This window comes from Arachis stenosperma, chromosome 8 (genome assembly GCF_014773155.1).
Source record: "Arachis stenosperma cultivar V10309 chromosome 8, arast.V10309.gnm1.PFL2, whole genome shotgun sequence".
Classification (NCBI taxonomy): domain Eukaryota; kingdom Viridiplantae; phylum Streptophyta; class Magnoliopsida; order Fabales; family Fabaceae; genus Arachis; species Arachis stenosperma.
The window spans coordinates 1333098-1353603 of NC_080384.1; the positions used below are offsets into that span (position 1 = coordinate 1333098).

General features: G+C 32.1%; 1 protein-coding gene across 2 annotated transcripts; it reads left to right on the forward strand.

Annotated features, from left to right (window-relative positions):
• The first annotated feature begins 5434 nt into the window (after positions 1 to 5434).
• On the forward strand, positions 5435 to 11231 carry LOC130944834 (TATA-box-binding protein-like). 2 transcript variants are annotated; one of them, XM_057873385.1, is made up of 10 exons: positions 5435 to 5738; positions 6780 to 6861; positions 7038 to 7125; positions 7396 to 7467; positions 7730 to 7780; positions 8067 to 8111; positions 9669 to 9761; positions 10236 to 10337; positions 10431 to 10504; positions 10872 to 11231. In XM_057873385.1, coding segments are annotated over exons 2-10 (603 nt in total). In that variant the 5' UTR covers positions 5435 to 5738; positions 6780 to 6784; the 3' UTR covers positions 10873 to 11231. The 2 variants fall into 2 exon arrangements, with proteins under 2 accessions (XP_057729368.1, XP_057729369.1); XM_057873386.1 differs by lacking the exon at positions 5435 to 5738 and adding an exon at positions 6065 to 6313.
• Positions 11232 to 20506: the final 9275 nt, after the last annotated feature.

The window sequence follows — 20506 nt, forward strand, 5'->3', positions numbered from 1 at the left end:
GGCTTTGGTTTCCTGGATAACTTGTGCTTCTGCACTTGCCACTTGTCCACTTATCACAGTGATAGCCTTGCATTCCTCTCTTGGATTTGGAATTGTGTTATTAGGAAGGCTATTAGTGGTCCTCTAATCAATTTCATTAACTCTGGTGGCTATTTGACCCATTTGAATCTCCAAGTTCTTGATGGATGCTCTAGTTTCCTGTCTACAACCTGTCAATATTGCTTCCAGATCATTGTTCTGTTGGAAACCACCCTGAGAATTATTGTTGAAGTTTTGAGGTCTCTGAGGTTGATCCCTCCACCCAAAATTTGGGTGATTCCTCCATCCCTGGTTGTATGTCTTAGAATATGGATCATTGTTGGGATTCCTAGGACCACTCCCCATGTAATTCACCTGTTCAAAAGAGGGTTGAGCATAATCATAATTATCATTTTGCATAAAGTTACCTGCCCTGTCATAGGAGACTTTCTGTGGTGGATTTTGGGTGTTGATAGCTGAGACTTGCATGCCACCCATCTGTTGAGTAAGTAGATTTATTTGCTGAGACATCAGCTTGTTCTGAGCAAGAAGAGCATTAATAGCATCTACTTCCAACACGCCTCTCTTCTGAGGGGTTTCAGAGTTCACAGGATTCCTGTTAGAGGAGTATAAATATTGGTTGCTTGCAACCAATTCAATCAGCTCAATAGTCTCCTCCAGTGTCTTCTTCTTGTGCAATGAACCTCCTGCAGAATTGTCTAAGCACATTTTGGATATTTCACCCAAGCCTTCATAAAATATGTCTATTTGTGTCCATTTGGAGAACATGTCTGGAGGGCATTGCCTAGTCAGTAGCTTGTATCTCTCCCAAGCTTCATACAGAGTTTCACCATCCTTCTGTCTGAAGGTCTGAACCTCCATCCTAAGCTTAGTTAGTTTCTTTGGTGGAAAAAATTTTGTGAGAAACTTAGTAACCACCTTATTCCAAGTATCCAAACTGTCCTTTGGTTGAGAATCTAGCCATAGTTTTGTTCCATCCCTCAGAGCAAATGGGAAGAGCATGAGTTTGTATACCTCTGGGTTCACTCCATTTGTCTTCACGGTATCACAAATCTGCAAAAAACTTGAAATGAATTTATTTGGGTCTTCGTGGGGGAGACCATGATACTGACAGTTTTGTTGCACCAGGGTGACCAGTTGAGGCTTCAACTCAAAGTTGTTCGCAACAATAGGGGGCACCACAATGCTTTTTCCATAAAGATCCGCAGTAGGGGTAGAATAAGAGCCAAGCACTCTCCTTTGTTGATCATCCCCATTCGGATTTGCCATATTGACATTAGCATTATTATTGGGATCCATAGTGGATTCTGTAGCCTTGTAAAGTCTTGCTTGTTGTAAACGCTGCCTAAAAGTCCTTTCAGGTTCAGGATCAAAGTCTAAGAGATGTTCTTTGTCTCTGTTCCTGCGCATAAACAACCGAAAACAAGAAAAAATGGGAATCTCTACGTCAGAGTGCAGAGAATTCCCAGTGAGGTAACCTGTGTAAAGAGATAAAAATATTGAATAAAATAAATAGAAAGAAAATAATAAATAGGTAACACCAAACTTAATTTTAGAAATTAAGAAAAAATATTGGTGCTATTTTTTTTAAAAAAAAATTGAAAATATTATATATATATATATATATATATATATATTATAAAAAAAAAGAAAAAAAGAAAACGAAAAAAAGGGGGGAAGGGGTAGTGTACGGAAAAGAAGAAAAAAATTGGTTAACAACGTAAAGAAAAATTTTACGTTAATTTTTTTTTTGAAAAATAATAAAACAATATTTAAATAAAAATTAAAACTAAAATGCCTAATCTAAGCAATCGAACAACTGGTAGTTGTTAATTACAGTGAATCCCCGGCAACAGTACCAAAAATTTGGTGCGGAATTTACAACCCACACTTACTAACCGGCAAGTGCACCGGGTCGTACCAAGTAATACCTTACGTGAGTAAGGGTCGATCCCACGATGATTGATGGATCAAGCAACAATGATTGATTGATTGGATTAGTTAGGCAAGCAAAAATTGGTTTTGAGATGTTCAAAAGGTTTAAGTTCGAATCTAGAATATCAAAAGGATAGACAAATAAATGAGTTGGGAATAAAATGTTGAGAAAGCAGTTAAGGTTTCAGAGTTATCTATTTTCCAGATTTATTTTTATCACTAACTAATTTAATTATGCAAGATATAATTTCATGGCAAACTATATGTGACTAGGCCTTAATTCCTTAGATCTTCCTAGTCTCCTCTAAAATTCATTAATTGCCAATTCCTTGGTCAATTAATTCCAATTAGAGGGTGATGATCAATTTCTAGTTTATATGCCAAAAGAATTCTAATTATCCAAAAATAAGGGGATTATATGTCACGTATCCCGTTATATACAAACAATTAAAATTCAGTATAATATGTTTTTAAGCTGTTGTTCAAGTAAAGAGCTTTTTCAAGTTTTACAAGAACTCAGTTAGAACATGGGTCATACTTCCGTTCCACCCATATTCATAAAGTAAAGAGCGAAAACAATTATTGAAATATAAATCAAGACATGAATTAAATTAGAAAGATCAAACGAATAAATTCATACAAATAGACAGAGCTCCTAACCTTAACAATGAAGGATTAGTTGCTCATGGTTCAGAGAAGAAAAATAAGGGTTCTGGTAACAATCTGGTACCTGTCTAAATGTACAGAGTTTCTATTTATTACTAATCCTAATAGGTTTAAAATAAAAAATTAAAAATAATAATATCTTTTCCTAAAAGATAAGATTTGAATTTAAATTCGAATTAATTAACAAATCTTCAGTTGATGGTTGGAGACCACTTGATTTGTCCATTCTGCCGCTTCTAATATGTGTTTTCTGGGCTGGAAACTGGGTCAAAAACAGCCCATAAATCGTAACCAGCATTTTCTAAATTATTGCAGATCGCGCATGTGACGCGTTCGTGTCGTCCACGCGCTCGCGTCATTTGTGTAGATTCCAGTCCACGCGTTCACGTCAGGCACGCGATCGCGTCATTGCAATTTCTCCATTCCGCGCGGTCGCGTGAGCCATGCGTCCACGTTGGTCTTCGCTGGTCATCTCTTTGGTTTCTTCTTTTCCTCTGCAGAAACTTCATCAAATCCCTCCGAATGCTACCTAAAATAAATAAAATTGCACAAAACTCAAAATAGCATCCATAGTAGCTAAAATATAATTAATTCTAAATAAAACTCAACAATTTAGATGCAAATTCACTAGAAAAAGATAGATAAGATGCTCACGCATCATTAGACAAGGATGGTAATCCCAATTCCCATGCCTAGCCAAGAGTTCCTTTTATCATTCATATTTGAAACCCAAAAATCTCAATTGCTTGGTTCTTTCATAGTTAGTTAGTTACTTGCACTTTAAGATTTCTTGCAGGATAAGTTTAGTAGTTTAATTTCTTGTTCATGACTCCCAACTCCGAAATTCTAACCAATATTAATGCACATGTTTGCCCATTCTCTTGAGGACGACCCGAGACTAATACTCTCGGTTACATTATATTGGGGTTGACTTTGTGACAACCAATTCTTATCAAAACATTGATCGAGCAATACTTGTTGGTTGGGAACTATACTTGCAATGAAGTTAATTCCTCTAACCAGAAGAAATTCTTAACCGACGGTTTTGCTCCATCAATAGGGCAAGCACCAAGCTCCCCTATCTATGATGATTCCGCCTCAACATATGATCCTTTTGAGTTTGAGGAATCCTTCCCCATTGGACTTGGAATTGATAATGAGGTAGATTTTACTAAGCCTCCTGTTTATGATTTGAGTGATGGGGAAGAGTTTAAAAAAATTGGTGAAGAGAAACTTGAACTTGAAAATACTTATTATTTTTGTTTCATATTATTTTAGAATAGCTTGATTATTTTTAAAATATTAGTGAAGATATGTATTTTAAATTTTAATTTTAAGTTTTTTACTATTTTATATTTTTATTTACGTAAGATCAAATCCATCGATTTAACTAATGACTCACCGATTGAATCAATAATTCAGTGACACAGTAGCTTGACCAGTGTGATTACCGAACTATTATATCAAATTTGACAAAGGAAATAAGGAAAATGGAAAAACAACCATTTGTACTCATGAACTTTACGAATGCTGACAAAAATACTCATTAAAAAAGGAAACTAATGTTGTATCCATCAAAGATGGATTCCGTACGACAAAAGTACCCAAATCCTAAATTTATATTGACTTTTTAATAAAATTACAAAATTACCCCCACCATTATCTTCAACCCCTCCTCTCTTCTTTTTCAAATCTTAAACACCTCCATTGCCTAAAAACCCTAATCTCAATACCTAAAAACCCCAAATTACCATTTTCTTAACCCTAATCTCAATGCCCCTTTCAGCAAATTTCAATCTTCTCTTTATTCTTTTCATCAATTTTACCACCTCCTTCACCAATACCATCATCACCCCCACCGTCACCAACCGTCAGCCTCATCTTCCTCCTTCTCCACTGTCACAGCCATAAACAACAACAAAATTCTTTCCGGCATGTCAACCAAAGACACAGACTCTGATTCTTTCTCTTTCACAGTTGCAAGATGATTCATCTCAACACCATTCAATCCAGAACCATTTAGACAATCAGAATTCATTTCGGAATTATTATCCTTCCTCCTCTAATGGCGAAGCGAAATCCACCGATCCTAGCGGCTTGGCGAATAACTCTACCAAGTGATTGCTTACTCCTAGAGAACAAGCTTTTCTTTCCACCATTATTCTCCTTCAACGATGAATCGGGTAAAGAGTTATTACCATCACCTGAAGCACCTTTACCATCACTCTGTCCATGTATCTTTGCATTATCTCCTCCAGCATCTGATGAAGACAAGAAAGAATAAAGAGAAAATTGAAATTTGCTTAAAGGAGTATTGAGATTAGGGTTAAGAAAATGGTAATTTGGGGTTTTTAGGTATTGAGATTAAGATTTTTAGGCAATGGAGGTGTTTGAGATTTGGAAAAGAAGAGAAGAGGGGTTGAAGATAATGGTGGAGTAATTCTGAAATTTTATTAAAAATTCAACATAAATTTAGGATTTGGATTTGTATCCTCTAAAGTTTGAATTTCACTTTAGAGAGTAAAATGTGATTTCTCACCATTGATTTTATAGGTGAGACCAAAAATAAATATGAGAGAGAAACTATTCAAGGATAGAAGATTACACTTTATTCTTTAAAGTGAAATTCAAACTTTATAAGATCCAGATCCTATTTATGTCGTACGGAATCCATCTTTGATGGATACAACATTAGTTTCCTTCTTTAATGGTTCATGGTACAAATGGTTGTTTTTCCCAAGGAAAATACATGCACATATTCAAGTCGAAACGGCGTCGTTTCATGGGCAAGGCACCCCCTCCCCCTATCTGATGCCCTAGTCTTTTGCGGATCACCCAGCCCTCAACGTCTTTCTTCTCTGGAATTCTGGAGTCTCTTTCTCGTCGCTCTCTCCCTCAACCTCAAGCTCTCTCACCTCCGATCTCTGACTTCTCTCTCGGTCTCGATCTCTGACTTCTCTCTCGGTCTCGCACTCACTGTCTCTCGGTCTCCGCCACCCTCGTCCCCGTCCAGCAAGATCGTCAGAGGCAGAATCGTCTCAGTCGCAGTCGCCGCCTCCAGCAAGATAGTTCTTCGTCTTTGGCCGTTCTTCTTTCCGGTAAGTAAGCTACAGTGATTTCTGTGATTTTCATTTACCTTGTTGTTTCTTTCATCAATTATTTTGTGATTTCTGTGATTTTTTCTTTGTTTTTCTTTGAATTCCATTTAATTATCTTGAGATTGTGCCTCGCCTTTTTTTTTTCAATCATGCAAGTGGTTAAAGGAAATTGGAATTAAATGTTTGAAGGTTTTGATTATGTTATTGAATGTTTGAAGTTTTTGGTTATGTTTTGAGGATACGTGGTATTGGATAATTGAATGTTTGAAATATTAAATTTTAAATGTTTGAAGTTTTGGGATGTCTTGCAATTTTACCCTTTCACCTTTACGGATCTTTCCCCAACACACACCAACGAACAAAACCTTCTTGCACTTTCTCTCTCTTGTTCCCAAATCTATCTTCTCTCTATATAACATCGCATCTCTTTCTCATATAAAAGAATCGTTCCTTCGAATCCTTCCCGCGCTATCCACTCTCTTACGCTCCCCTTCTCAATTAAGTTTCAATTTTTCAAAATCTGTAGATTCTCGTTTATCCCTAACTTTAATCCGAACCTAATTTTGCGCTCAAAGGTCCGATCTCGCTTGTTCTTCGTCTCAATCGACGTATATTATATATACAACCCCTCTTTTCATTTTATGTTTAATTAAGAGAACACAGAATTTTGGGGAATTTGTCTATAGCTGTTATGTTTTTTTTATACTTTTTCTTTCCTCAATTCTCTTTGGGGAAATATGGGATCTGAGTTCCTTTTTATTTTTCCGGGCGTTCTTTTGGTAAAAATGTTTCCTTGTGTTACGAATAAGGGTCAAGATATTGTATTGTGGGAAGAATTTTGTTCAGCTATTAGGTTTTTCATTCCTTTTCTTAGTTGTCGTTTTTGGGGAGATTTTAAGATGTGGGTGTCTTTTTTTTTTGGGAGGGGGGGGGGGGGGAGAGGGTTTATTAATAATTATTTTGGTCGGAATAGTTCTTTTTATGTAAGAAAAAACGAAGATAAAAATTTGGTACTTATTGAGTGTAATGTATAATTATCAGGGTTCATGGCTGACCAAGGATTGGAGAGTAGCCAACCAGTGGATCTGACCAAGCACCCTTCTGGGATTGTGCCTACCCTTCAGTGTGTATCTATCTGATCTTTATAATTTTGTCTTCGTACATAGTTTACAATAGAACTCTTTAATGAGGTTTAGTTTATGTAGCTGACTTTTCATGTGTTAAAAGCTTTGTTGTTTATCTTGGAATATGTAATCACTTTGCTTTTATAATCTTGATAACCAAGTTATTGTACCTCAGAAATATTGTATCAACGGTCAATTTGGACTGTAAGTTGGACCTTAAAACGATTGCACTTCAAGCTCGTAATGCAGAGTACAATCCCAAGGCAAGTTTCACTTAGTTGATTTTGAGTTTAACTTATGCATCTTGTTCTAAGTTGTACAAACACTTTGCTCTATCGTAATTATGGTTTGCTTAAGAACTACATGCATTTTGTCCATGTATCTTGCTTTTTGAAACATATAAACGTTATACTCGAATCATATAAACATATGTTTATATTTGATCCAAAATCAATAATTAACCCATAAGTTGATATACTCATTCTGGTTGGTCATTTCTACAGTGCTAATAGTTGTGTTATCATCCTTTATAGCGTTTTGCTGCTGTGATTATGAGGATCAGAGAACCAAAAACAACTGCCCTCATTTTTGCTTCTGGCAAGATGGTATGTTCCATAATAATAACCTAGTTATCTGTTATAAATGATGATAGAGGATATCACTGTCCTCAAATAAAACGGTGGTGAATCATCTATATGCAACTACTTTTGCTAAATTGATCATGAATCTTTTGCTGTCATGATTTCAATAATGCTCTTGCTTTGTGATTTATTCATGATTGGATGATTCTTGTTGCTTTAGTTCAATTTATCTCTTTTTTAAGTTTTAGCTTTTATTCCTAATGTTAAATTTCATTGGTATGGCTAGGTGTGTACTGGAGCGAAGAGTGAGCAACAGTCTAAATTGGCCGCAAGGAAGGTATGCATTATTTTTTTTCTATTTATCCTGTATGTTACTGAATATCCGGGGAATGGAGCTTTAATTAGATGGGTCAAATATGTTGTTTGTGATAGTTTGGCTATAACTCTGCTCATTTTGTCGTTTGGAGTAGAATAAGGTGCTTATTTGTCTTCATCCTCTTTGCATGTGCATGAGTATCCATTTGCCTTCTTTCTTCATGTGGAAAGAGAGGGGGGTGCGTTAGGATGCTCTTTATTCCTAAAAATTTGTATCAATGTCTAATTTTACATTTTTTTCCCTTCAGTATGCTCGAATTATCCAGAAGCTCGGTTTCCCGGCCAAATTTAAGGTAATACTTTTGTTATATCTTGTTATGTTTACTAATTATTTTCAGTCTCTACTGTTATATCTAATCAAGGTTCTGAGAATCGAACCGGTTATCGAACCGCTCTAGTCACTGGTTTATTGGTCCAATCGGTCCAACTGTGGTTCAAACGGAAAAATTGTTTTAGAATAAAATAATAAATAAATTATAAATAAACATTTTAAAATATAATTATAAACAAGAAATCAAGTAAAACAAGAAATGTTTTACTCTTTCATATGATCCCTCTCCAACCAGAGCCTCTTGTGCAAAATTATTCGTAATTTCTTTTAGTTCATTTGCCGGTATAGCAGGAACTTAAACGGTCTGAGGTTATGCGGGTTCAGAAGAATGACAGTTTCCATTATTCCTTGTACAAAATATTTTGTCACAAGTTTCACAACACTTTCACCAAAATTCAGTTCCTGGTAATACAATATCAAACAAACTATTGAAATTGACAAATTGAGCATCAAACTACAGCATCTTAACCATATACTACTACAAATCCAATGCAATTGAAATAGAACGATGGACATGGAAATCGCCCAAATTGCACGAATGAGACCTATATACATATATCATCTTTGAAGTAATCCTTTAGCTAAAATGGGCCAAATTACCTGCTGGGGTTTTCACGGCATATTGCCCTCCATTTTCAACTGACTTGGCATAATCATCCTCTTCACAACAGCCAAAACAACTCATGATTCTTTTCTAACAGATACAATTCATAAGCCCATCAGTAATTGTTCACTAACAACAGCAAAAAACAGCAACAAATAATCAATAACAAAGTCATTTTTATCAATAATTTGAACAGCAGCAGCGTAACAAAGCCATTTTTATCAATAACAGCAGCAACAACAAAAGTTAAAAGACAGCAACAAAAATTAATAATTATTCAACAAAGTTCACAGTTCACAGAAAAATAAAAAATCACAATTCACAGAAACGAAAAATTATTCAATTATAGTTAAAAAAAATTACTTAGAAGCTAGAAGCCTTGAACAGAGCACGCAAGAGGGAGACACCGAGACAAGGAGCACCTTCGAACAGGCTTTGAACGGGACAATGGCTGCGGTGGAACAGAGCTAGCGCCGGCGGGACCGTGGCTGTGCGACGGAGGCTTCCATGTTCGCACGGTGGCTGCTCGATGGAGGGGAAGGAAGGTTGCGATGGCTGCTGCACGATGGAGGGGAAGTGAGGAGCAGGCGGTGGCTGGACGGAAGTGAGGGAGGACTAGGAGCTCGATGAGAGGAGCTCTGGACTGAGTGTGAGAGAGGCAGAGAGCGCATTCTGGAGGTTTGGTTAGGGCTGGACTGAAGTGGAGCTAGGGTTCAGCATACCCAAACGATGGCGTTTGCTTCCTAATTCAAAAAACTGGCCGTTCGATGGTTCAATGGCGGTTTTTATAATCGGCGGTTTTGGAATCTGACCGATCCGTTTTTTGCAGCGCTTCACGGTTCGACTGGCCGGTCCGAACCGGTTTTCAGAACCTTGTATCTAATAGTAGTTGACTCATTTTGTTTCATGCTTCAGGATTTCAAGATTCAAAATATTGTTGGCTCTTGTGATGTCAAGTTCCCCATAAGACTTGAGGGTCTTGCATATTCCCATGGTGCTTTCTCAAGTGTAAGTTATTAACTAATTATTTAACATTTATTATTTTTTAACGTGTTTTCGGTATCTCATGACTTCTACATTAAAAATAATTATATTGAGATTGAATTATGTACCGTGTGAGATATTATATATGGAGAATTGTATGTTGTCTAAATTTTAGTTTCTCCATCTATGGAGAGCGTTGATCTGACATGTATCAAACTCCATATGCAAAACTAATATTGAACAACCTTAAGCTGGTTTTGTTTAGTTATTAATGTGATGATGCTGCTGCTGACTATGCTCAATGTTTTATTGAACGCTGCAGAAGCTTATATTTCTTTCTTGTGTATGATATTTTTTATAAGTAACATGGTGGGAAATAGTGAACCTTAATGAATGGTATTGTAATCATGAAACATGTTGCATCTCCAATCAATTCCCATGCCATCAAGTGAAAGAAAACATTGAATAGATCTTCAACTTTGCTGTTTGTGGTGTTAGTATGAACCAGAGCTGTTTCCGGGGCTAATTTACCGAATGAAGCAGCCTAAGATAGTGTTGCTTATATTTGTCTCTGGGAAAATTGTGCTAACAGGTGCCAAGGTAATATTCCTTCTTTTTTGTTGTCTGTACTTCTCATTTTGGTTTTGATGTACTTGTTGCCAAGATTATTTATTTGTTTTTCTTTCCATATAGGTGAGAGATGAGACTTACACAGCATTTGAGAACATATATCCTGTGCTTACTGAGTTCAGGAAAAACCAACAATGGTATGGATGTGGTTTTGTTCATTTTAACATAATTACTGCTATTTATTGGTTTACACCCTGAATTGTAACTGTAATATCGGCTCTTTGTAGAGATATTATTAGATTCTATAATTTAACATTTCTTGCTTTCTAGCAAATTTTCCAAAAAAAAGTTGTTATTCATGTTTGCCTTGTACACTAACTCGGCACTCTAACCTCTCGCCTTTGGATGTGGAGTGGTATTCATTCATTTAGAAGATTCCACACCCCATCCAAGAGCAGAGAACGGTGTGTGTTAGCTTGTGTACGAGACTTTACAAATATCGTCTCTATTTTGGTTTAATTTTTATTTCGAGGATCCTAATGAAGTATTTGATCATTGTGACAGATTTTTGTTTAAGGGAATGAGCAAAGTGCCACTAAAGGAATGAAGTTCCATGGAATTGTAAATATTAAGACAAAAAGAAAAAAAAAGGAATATCTGGATTGATATTAGTTAAGACCCAGTTGTTTCTCTGCTTTGAATGTTCTAGTAAAGTGAAGCACATTGTTCTATTCTAATTAACGTTTCAAAACAAAACAATATTTTTGAAGAGGCAGAGAGGAGTGAGAGAAGAGTAAAAGAAAAGAAAAATATGGAGGAGCTAGAAGAGAAAGAAATTTTATGTATGTAAAATTGCAACCACAAATTGTTGGACACATTTGATTTTCATTTAGACAGGATAAAAGGGCGTTTAAGTTTTTTGAACTGGCGTTTAAGTTTTTTGAACGCTGTTTTTTGGTGTTTTGGTAACCTTTTTTGTTCTAAATGCAAATGTGATTTTGTATCCTAAAACTGCTTTCACTTGAAGCTAGAATTTGTAACTTCACTTAATGTTTACGTTTGTTGATTATTATTGGTTTTAATAGTTTTAAATTTTCAGATTTGTTTTATGTTATTTTAAATATTTTAATTTTTTTATCATTTTTAGTACTTTTATATTTTGAATTTTTTTATTAAATTTTTTATATAATTTTGTTATAATATGAATTATTGATCTTATATTAAAAAGAATAAAGTAAATAAAAAATTAATTATATATAACAATAGAGTCATAAGTAATAAAATCTTTACCGTCTAAAATAATACTAACTAAAATTATATTGAGAATACATTTATCATTGTAATTTTTGTCATTGTAATTCTTTTGCATTGTTTATTATTCTAATTTTTTATAATATGTATTATTGTTTTTATTAGAAATAATAAATTAAATAACAAATTAACTATAAATAATAATAAAAATATAACCAATAAAATAATAAATAGTTAGAATCTAAAACTGTAATAAAAATAAGATTATTGAAAATATATTTAAAAAAAATATTATAATTTAATATTATATTTTTTAATAATTAACTAATTATCTATTTAAAAGTGATTTTAACTAATATTATTAAAATAATATTTATTTTATTAAAATTAATTTTAATATAAAATTACCAAATATAAATTATGTTGACATAAATTTACTTCTACCCAAAATCAATTTTACAAAATCACTTCATTCAAATTTTAATTTGATAAATCCAACTTATATATGAGAACAAACTTGCCTAATTAAATCATTGTAACAATTATAAGAATATTGTAGTGTGTGTAAAAGGATATGCAGTGGTCCATGGCTATAGCTTCCGTGTGGACGCATAATTTTTTTAAGGGTAAAATATATTTTGATTTTAAAATTTGCTAAAATTTTTAAAAATATTTTTAAGTTTTATTTTATTTTATTTTATTTTATTTTAATTCTAAAATTTTTTTATTTGTATTAAATATATTTTTGACGGTAATTTTTTAAAAAATTTAGTATTAATTTAATAATAATATTATAAGAGCAATTATTAATACAAATAAATTAGAGAGAATTATTATGTATTATTACATATTAATCTTAATTTTTTTTAAAATTTAGTTAGGATATATTTGATATAAATCGAAATTTTTTGGATTAAAATAAAATAAATTTTAAAAATATTTTTAATATTTTTTAAATTTTTAACAAATTTCAAAGACAAAATATTTTTTTTAAATAATTCAAAGAAAAGAATCCAATGAGTGGCAGGTAAATTCAAGAAATGTATACATAATTTAATATGTTCAATTGTTTTTCTCTAGTTGAACATAAATTACCGACATCAGGAAAATTTGGTATATGAGTTTTTTTTTTAAATTAAATTTCAGTTAAGTAATTTCTTGTTCAACATTACAATACGTAATTTTACCTTCAATAGTAACAGATTTATAAACTATTCGAATAACACATTTGAGTTTGTATAAATAAAAAAAATCGAATATGAAAATTAAACTGAGAATCACACACTAAAAAAAATATTAGTAAATGAACCTACCTTGCGATTGAAAACTTGGTTAATACATGATCACATACAACTTGTATATGTAGCAATGCTAAAATAATATTTAGAATTAAACTAAATACGGCATATTAGTTTAAAATATGATCTAATCTATCAAATTGTTTCTTTAATTTCCAGTGTATGTATTCAAGGAAATTTTTAATTCACAAATGGTGACAGTGCATATTTTCTGTCATATTATAATTAAAAAAGAGTTATGGTACTAGAATCTTGGTATAATCTTTTAAATATATTTTTAATTTTTCAAAAAATTATTTAAGAATTTTTAATAAATAAAAAAATTTGACTTTTTTTATAAAAACTATTTTATCATTTTTATTTATTAAACAACTTTAAAATAAATATTTTTATGATAATTTTTCAAATACAAAATAACTTATTTATAAATTATTTTTAGGCCAATTCTATGGTACCTGTAATTTTGGTGTCGAAATTGCCGAAGTTATCTTTTATGGTAAGTTTTAAATATTAAAAAATTATTTATTTTTATATTTTTAATTTAAATATTAAATTTTATCTCATTTTAGTAAGTTAGACAAATATATATAGGTACTATAGCATTCACCTTATTTTTAATACAAGTTGTTTATCTAAATTGGCTCATAATATGCATTGATGAGATCATTAGAGCTTATGAAAAAAAAAAAAATTCTGAATAATGTGATGAGATTCTTCAGATTTGGACATAAGATATTTAGAGCAATAGTTGAGATTCATGACCCAAGGATAATGTCACAAATAATTTATTAAATGTAAATATAATATATAAATTACTTAATTAACCATTTAATTAGATGGTTAAGAAAAACATCGATAAGAAAAAAAAAATTAAAAGAGTTACACGTATTTTAAACTTGTGAGAGAAGCAATCGAGAGAGAGGAAGTTAAGAAAAATAAAAAATTGTGAATGTAGCCACATAATTTATGAAAATAAATATTGGATGTCTTAAACTTTTTTATTTTTTTTGTCATATAAATACAGTAAAAGTGATGTTATGTGTACAAAGTCTTTTTTTAATCAAAATCAATTAAGTTGGTACAAAAGCTCGGCAAAAAAAAAAATGTGTGCATACATCAGTATTTTTTTTTATTTTCGCATTTTTTGTAATACATAAATTTTTGTTGAAGAACACTAAAATTTATTGATATAACATACAAATTTTTAAAGCATAACATACAATTTTTACATATAACAGAAAACTTATTGATATAATATACCAATTTTTTATTGTAATACACATATTTTTGTATATAACACACAAATCTTTATGCATAGCACAAATTTTTGTTGCGAATGTAGGTGAGTCAATGTTTTAAGTACGTAGTCCACCAAAAATTTCTATGTTGCACATAAAAAATTCTATGCTATGCAACAAAATTTGTAGTGTTCACAAAAATTTATATGTTGTGTATATTTCATTAATTGTGTGTTAATGTTTTAGGTATGTGATCCTTAAAAAATTTTTGTACTGTATACTAAAATTTATGTACTGTACACCAAAATTTATATATTGTGTATCAAAATTTTTGTGTTCTAACTTTTTGAACATTTGAAAGAGAAGAAGATGAAGATGGTGAGAACGATGTGATATTAAAAGTGGATGAGGAGAAAAAAATAGAAGAAGAAGAAGAAGACATCGATGATGATAGTAATGATAGCGATAGCGATAGCGGTGGCGGCATTGATGACGACAACGACACTAAAGAAGAAAAAAGGAACGTAAGAAAAAGAATGAACGATGATCATTAGAAGAGAGAGAGAAGTAATGCGCTCATAGATTTTTATTTTTAAACAATTTAGTTATTCAAAAAACTTAAACACCTAGTATTTTTAATACTATAATATGTTAGAAAATTATTTTAATTTCTTAATTTGTTTGTGGGCAATACATATATTAATTATAGTTACAAATTATCCTATTTCAAATTAAATGACTTATATAATGATGATCTCATTTATTGTTATAAATGCTAATTGAATAAGTCATTATTACTCTTGATTTGGAATTAAATGAGAATAAAATAAGATATTATCTTTTGTTCCTTAGATAATTATCTTTTTGGATTTTAAATATATTATTTTTTGGGTTTTAGATACTATTTTATTTGGATTTTAGGGTTTAATGGGTATCATACTCAAATATAAATAGACCTTCAGGGTTTCGGCCCTAATATACTAAAGCCGCTTTTGTTGCTCTTTTTCCATCAAAAGAGTTGCAGCCTAGGAATACAGAAAGCTTTAGTTGGGGAAGATCGAAAGAACCACAAGATTCAAATTCTTCCATCAATTTCTGACTTTTATGAGTAAAGATACGCTTTTGCATTATAATATATTTTTGGTGATTCAATATAAATGATCTGAATTATTGAAATTAATTTATTCCAACAAGTAATATCAGAGTCATCCATAATTTAACTATAAAAAATATTCAGTTTTATTTTCTATTGAATCAATATATGAATCGATGTATATATGTATTCCTTACCTTATGATATTGGATATATAAAAATATACATATGTATGTATTATGTGAGCGACTATATATATATATATATATATATATAATTTAGTATTGTTCCGATCCACAAGATATATCATTGTGGCCATTTGGATTGCTTTTAGAGTTTCAGTCGTTTATAACTTTATATATATATATATATATATATATTAATTTGTTCGGTTGCATACATATATATTGTGTGCTCGTTACGGTGAAATATAAGCATACTTTGGTTGCTTCATATATATATATATATATATATATATATATATATATATATATTGATACTTATAAAATTAATGATTTATTTTTAAAGCATTAATAGAGTATTATTGAATTATAATGCTTGATTTTAATTTTAACGGATTAAGAATTTTTTTTGGTACATAAATTTGTTTTAATGTCATTTAATTATAGTTTTTTTTAAGGTCGGAAAAAGACACCATTGAGATTTAATTCTTTTTGGAATTTAAATATTTTTTTAGTTGTTACATAAAAAAATTAGTAACAATTTGGATTATTATACCTATTTATTATAAATATTTGATTTTGGAATAAATTGATTGAACATTATGCTGACAAAGTAGTCTCTTTTGTGAAAATTAATTTATTTAAGATATTAAGAATATGGTGATATATAATTCATCCGAATATTGGTCAACCCAAAGGAAGGTCTATATTTGGCCGAATTACATACACATATTGATGGTAAATAAATATTTGAGTGACAAATTAAGAATAAAGTAATGCTTATTATTTATGCGGATAATAATCGGCCCAAAGGAAGTTTATTGTTTGGCCAAATAATAAGCATTGCACACTTTTGTTTATTTTCTATTAATTATACGATCAATAATTGGCCCAAAGAAAGGTTATTGTTTGGCCAATTAATAGAAAATATATGCGGTAATAAATAGGTTGCGAAGTTTAAGTCTCCATGTGCGCATTAAGTCGGTCCAAAGAAAGGCTTAACGTGTGATAGAAATTTTGACTATAGTTGATTACTGCAATGAGAGTATCACTTACAGTTAATTTTTCTATCCAAAGATTGAAAATTAATGTTGTTCTAGATATCTCAATATGGATTTTTTTTATTATTTAACTAATATTTACTGCATGTTTATTTGTTCTAATCCAGAAATTATGGCTTTAGTTACCAATGTTTCTGTACAAATCAGCAGTATTCTTATGCTGAATGGTTCAAACTTTAAAGTTTGGAAGGATACTGTGGAGATTGTCCTCGGTTGTATGGATTTAGATATAGCTCTTCGAGAGGAGAAATCCACTTCGACTCCGGAAAATCTCAATGAGGTTAAAATAGAGAAGTGGGAGAGATCCAATCGAATGAGCATTATGATCATGAAACGCTCAATTTCTGAGGCGTTTTGGGGCTCAATTTCTGAGGATAAATATGTCAAATAGTTCCTAAAGAATGTTGAAAAATTCTTTACTAAGAATGAAAAGGCGGATGCAAGTAGTCTTTTGAGCAAACTTGTCTCCATGAGGTATAAAGGTAAAGGAAACATAAGGGAGTATAGTATGAAAATGTCTCATCTTGCTTCAAAATTGAAAGCACTAAAGTTAGAGTTGTCTGAAGATTTACTCGTGCATTTCATTTTGATTTCCCTTTCTGCACACTTTGGGCAATTCAAAGTGAGTTATAACACTCTGAAGGACATTTGGTCCTTAAATGAGCTTATATCTCACTGTGTGCAAGAAGAAGAGAGGCTACAGCAAGATAAGACTGAAAGTGCTCACATGACTTCATCTTCTCAGTATAAAAGAAAGCGTGATACTACTGTGGATGTGCTTTCTCAGCAGAAAAAGGCTAAGAAACAGGATTAAGTTTCAACTTGTTTCTCCTGTAGGAAGGTGAGACACATAAAGAAGGATTGTACCAAATATGCCACTTGGCGTGTAAAGAAGGGTATAATTCTTACTTTTGTTTGTTCTGAGGCTAGTTTAAGTTATGCATCTGTTGATACTTGGTGGGTAGATTCTACTACTACTACTACTCATGTAAGTGTTACTATGCAGGATTGCCTGTGGAGCCGACCGCCAAATGATACTGAAAGATACATCTATGTGGAAGACGGCAATATAGTTGCAATCGAAGCTATAGGAACCTTTAGATTATGTTCCACGAGTGGATTTTACTTGGATTTATTAGAGACATTTTATGTACAGTCATTTAGATGGAATTTGGTTTCTGTTTCTCGTTTGGACAAATCAGGTTATTTTGTTCGTTCGGAGACAATAAAGTCAGTCTCTTCTATAATTCGAATAATATTTGCTCTGGTCATTTGGTGGATAATCTATATAGGCTTGACTTAAATTCCTATAATAATGAAATACTGCAAACAGGTAAAAAATGAAAACTAAATGAGAATTCGGCATCACTATGGCACAAACGCCTAGGTCACATCTCTAAACAGAGAATTCAGAGGCTCGTGTCGGATGGAATTCTTGGACCCCTAAATTTGGCGAACTTTGAAGTCTGCATCGAGTGCATAAAGGAAAAAAGACAAACGAAAGGAAATTAGGTACTGAGAGAGCGAAAGATGTCTTAGAACTAATATATACCGATATATGTGGCCCATTTCCTACTGTCTCTTGGAATAGACAACGGTACTTTATTACGTTCATAGATGATTACTCTCGTTATGGGTATCTATATTTAATTCATGAAAAGTCCCAAGCCTTTGATGTTTTCAAGTCTTTCAAAGCTGAAGTTGAACTTCAACTTGGAAAGAAAATTAAGGCTGTCAAATCTGATCGTGGTGTTGCAGAACAAAGGAACCGAACTCTTAAAGACATGGTGAGAAGTATGATTAGTTATTCTTCCTTACCTGAATCACTCTGGGGAGAAGCTTTAAAGACCGCAGTATACATCCTTAATAGGGTGCCAAGCAAAGCAGTTAACAAAACCCCATATGAAATTTGGACTGGGAAAAGGCCTAGTATAAAGCATTTGCATATTTGGGGATGTCCAGCTGAGGCGCGACCTTATAGGCCGCATGAAAGAAAATTGGACTCAAGAACAATTAGTTGCTACTTTGTTGGTTACAGTAAGCGTTCACGAGGGTACAAGTTTTACAATTCTGCATCAAGGTCTATTTTTGAGACGAAAAATGCGAGATTTCTTGAGGATGTTGAGTTGGGGGGGAGGGGAAGAAAATATTAGAAATGTTGCTTTTGATGAGAATTCTGTAACTGACAATGATCAGGTTCTTGTGCCTATTACTGTTCAAGATACAGTTACAGTACAAGAGCACAATGAGAATCCTACTGTAGATCCAGTTACAGTACAAGAGAACAATGAGAATATTATTGTTGCTCAAGATACTGCTACAGTACAAGAAAATAATGAGAATCCTCCTCAACTCCAACCCATACAGCAAGCTCAACAACCTCAAAAAGTGTCATTAAGGAGATCTAACAGAGAAAGGAGAAAATCCATATATGGTCTCAAACAAGCTTCCCATCAATGGTATCACAAGTTTAATCAAGTCATTACCTCATATGGTTTTGAGGTAAATATTATAGATGAATGTGTATACTGCAAGTTCAGTGGGAGTAAATACTTTTTTTTGGTCTTATATGTTGATGACATTCTACTTGCCAGTAACGATATAGGCTTGTTGCATGAAGCTAAGAAATTTCTATCGAACAAATTCGAAATGAAAGATCTTGGTGATGCCTCTTTTGTATTAGGAATCAAGATACTAAGAGATCGCTCTCAAGGTATTCTTGAATTATCACAAAAGAACTATATCGAAAAGATTTTAAGTAGATATGGCATGAAAAGTTGTAGACCAATGGACACACCCATAGTTAAAGGAGACAAGTTCAGTCTCAAACAATGCCCTAAAAATGATCTTGAGAGGACAGCAATGCATGATAAACCTTATGCATCAGCACTGGGGAGCTTAATGTATGCTCAAATCTGCACACGTCCCGATATATCATTTATAGTGGGAGTGTTGGGTAGATACTTGAGCAATCCGGATATGGATAATTGGATAGTTGTTAAACGCGTAATGCGTTATTTAAAGAGAACAATTGATTACATGCTTATTTATCGGAGATCAGAAAATTTAGAGATCATTAAGTACTCTGATTCCGATTTCATGGCATATGGTTGCGAAACTTTGTCACTGAGCTTCATATAGTAGATGATATTGAAAGGCCATTAAAAATATTCTGTGACAATAAGTCAGCAGTACTATACTCCAATAACAATAAGAGCTTGACCAAATTGAAGCATATAGACATAAAGCTCTTAGTTGTCAAGGAGAAAGGTTAAGAAAAACAGATTTTCATAGGACATATAGGAATAGAGTATATGCTAGCAGACTCATTAACCAAGGAATTGATCCTTAAAGTCTTTCATGAGCACACTACTCGAATGGGTGTCAATAATTGTGATGCCTTAGTTTAGTGGGAGTTTATTTTATGCTATATGACCTATGATAGATATTGAATTATTTTTCTACAGAATTAAATTGATGGTTTATTTCATGTTATGTGAAATGTTCATTTCATTTTGCAATATTTGTATTGTGTTTGATCTCAATAAAGTTTTAAAGTTGGACCAGCTGGAAATAGACATGCATAAGATCACTTAGCATGTAATTTCCATATTACTCATCCAAATTCGATCTATGTCATTAAGTATATTAGGATGGTGATTGTCGTGGTTTAGTCACGACATTAATGTTATAAAAGCTGCGGTAGTTCCATATCTAATGTATGAGACGGACCAGGTTGTTAAAGTAATGAGAGAAATCGCATTCAGATGCGCGTATAAAGTTTATAAGATGTGAATATATATCAAGAAAGAATATATGTATAGCCCAAGTGGAAGATTGTTAGAAAATTATTTTAATTTCCTAATTTGTTTGTGAGCAATACATATATTAATTATAGTTACAAATTATATTATTTCAAATTAAATGACTTATATAATGATAATCTCATTTATTGTTATAAATGCTAATTGAATAAGTCATTATTACTTTTGATTTGGAATTAAATGAGAATAAAACCAGATATTATCTTTTGTTCTTTAGATAATTATCTTTTTGAATTTTAGATATATTATTTT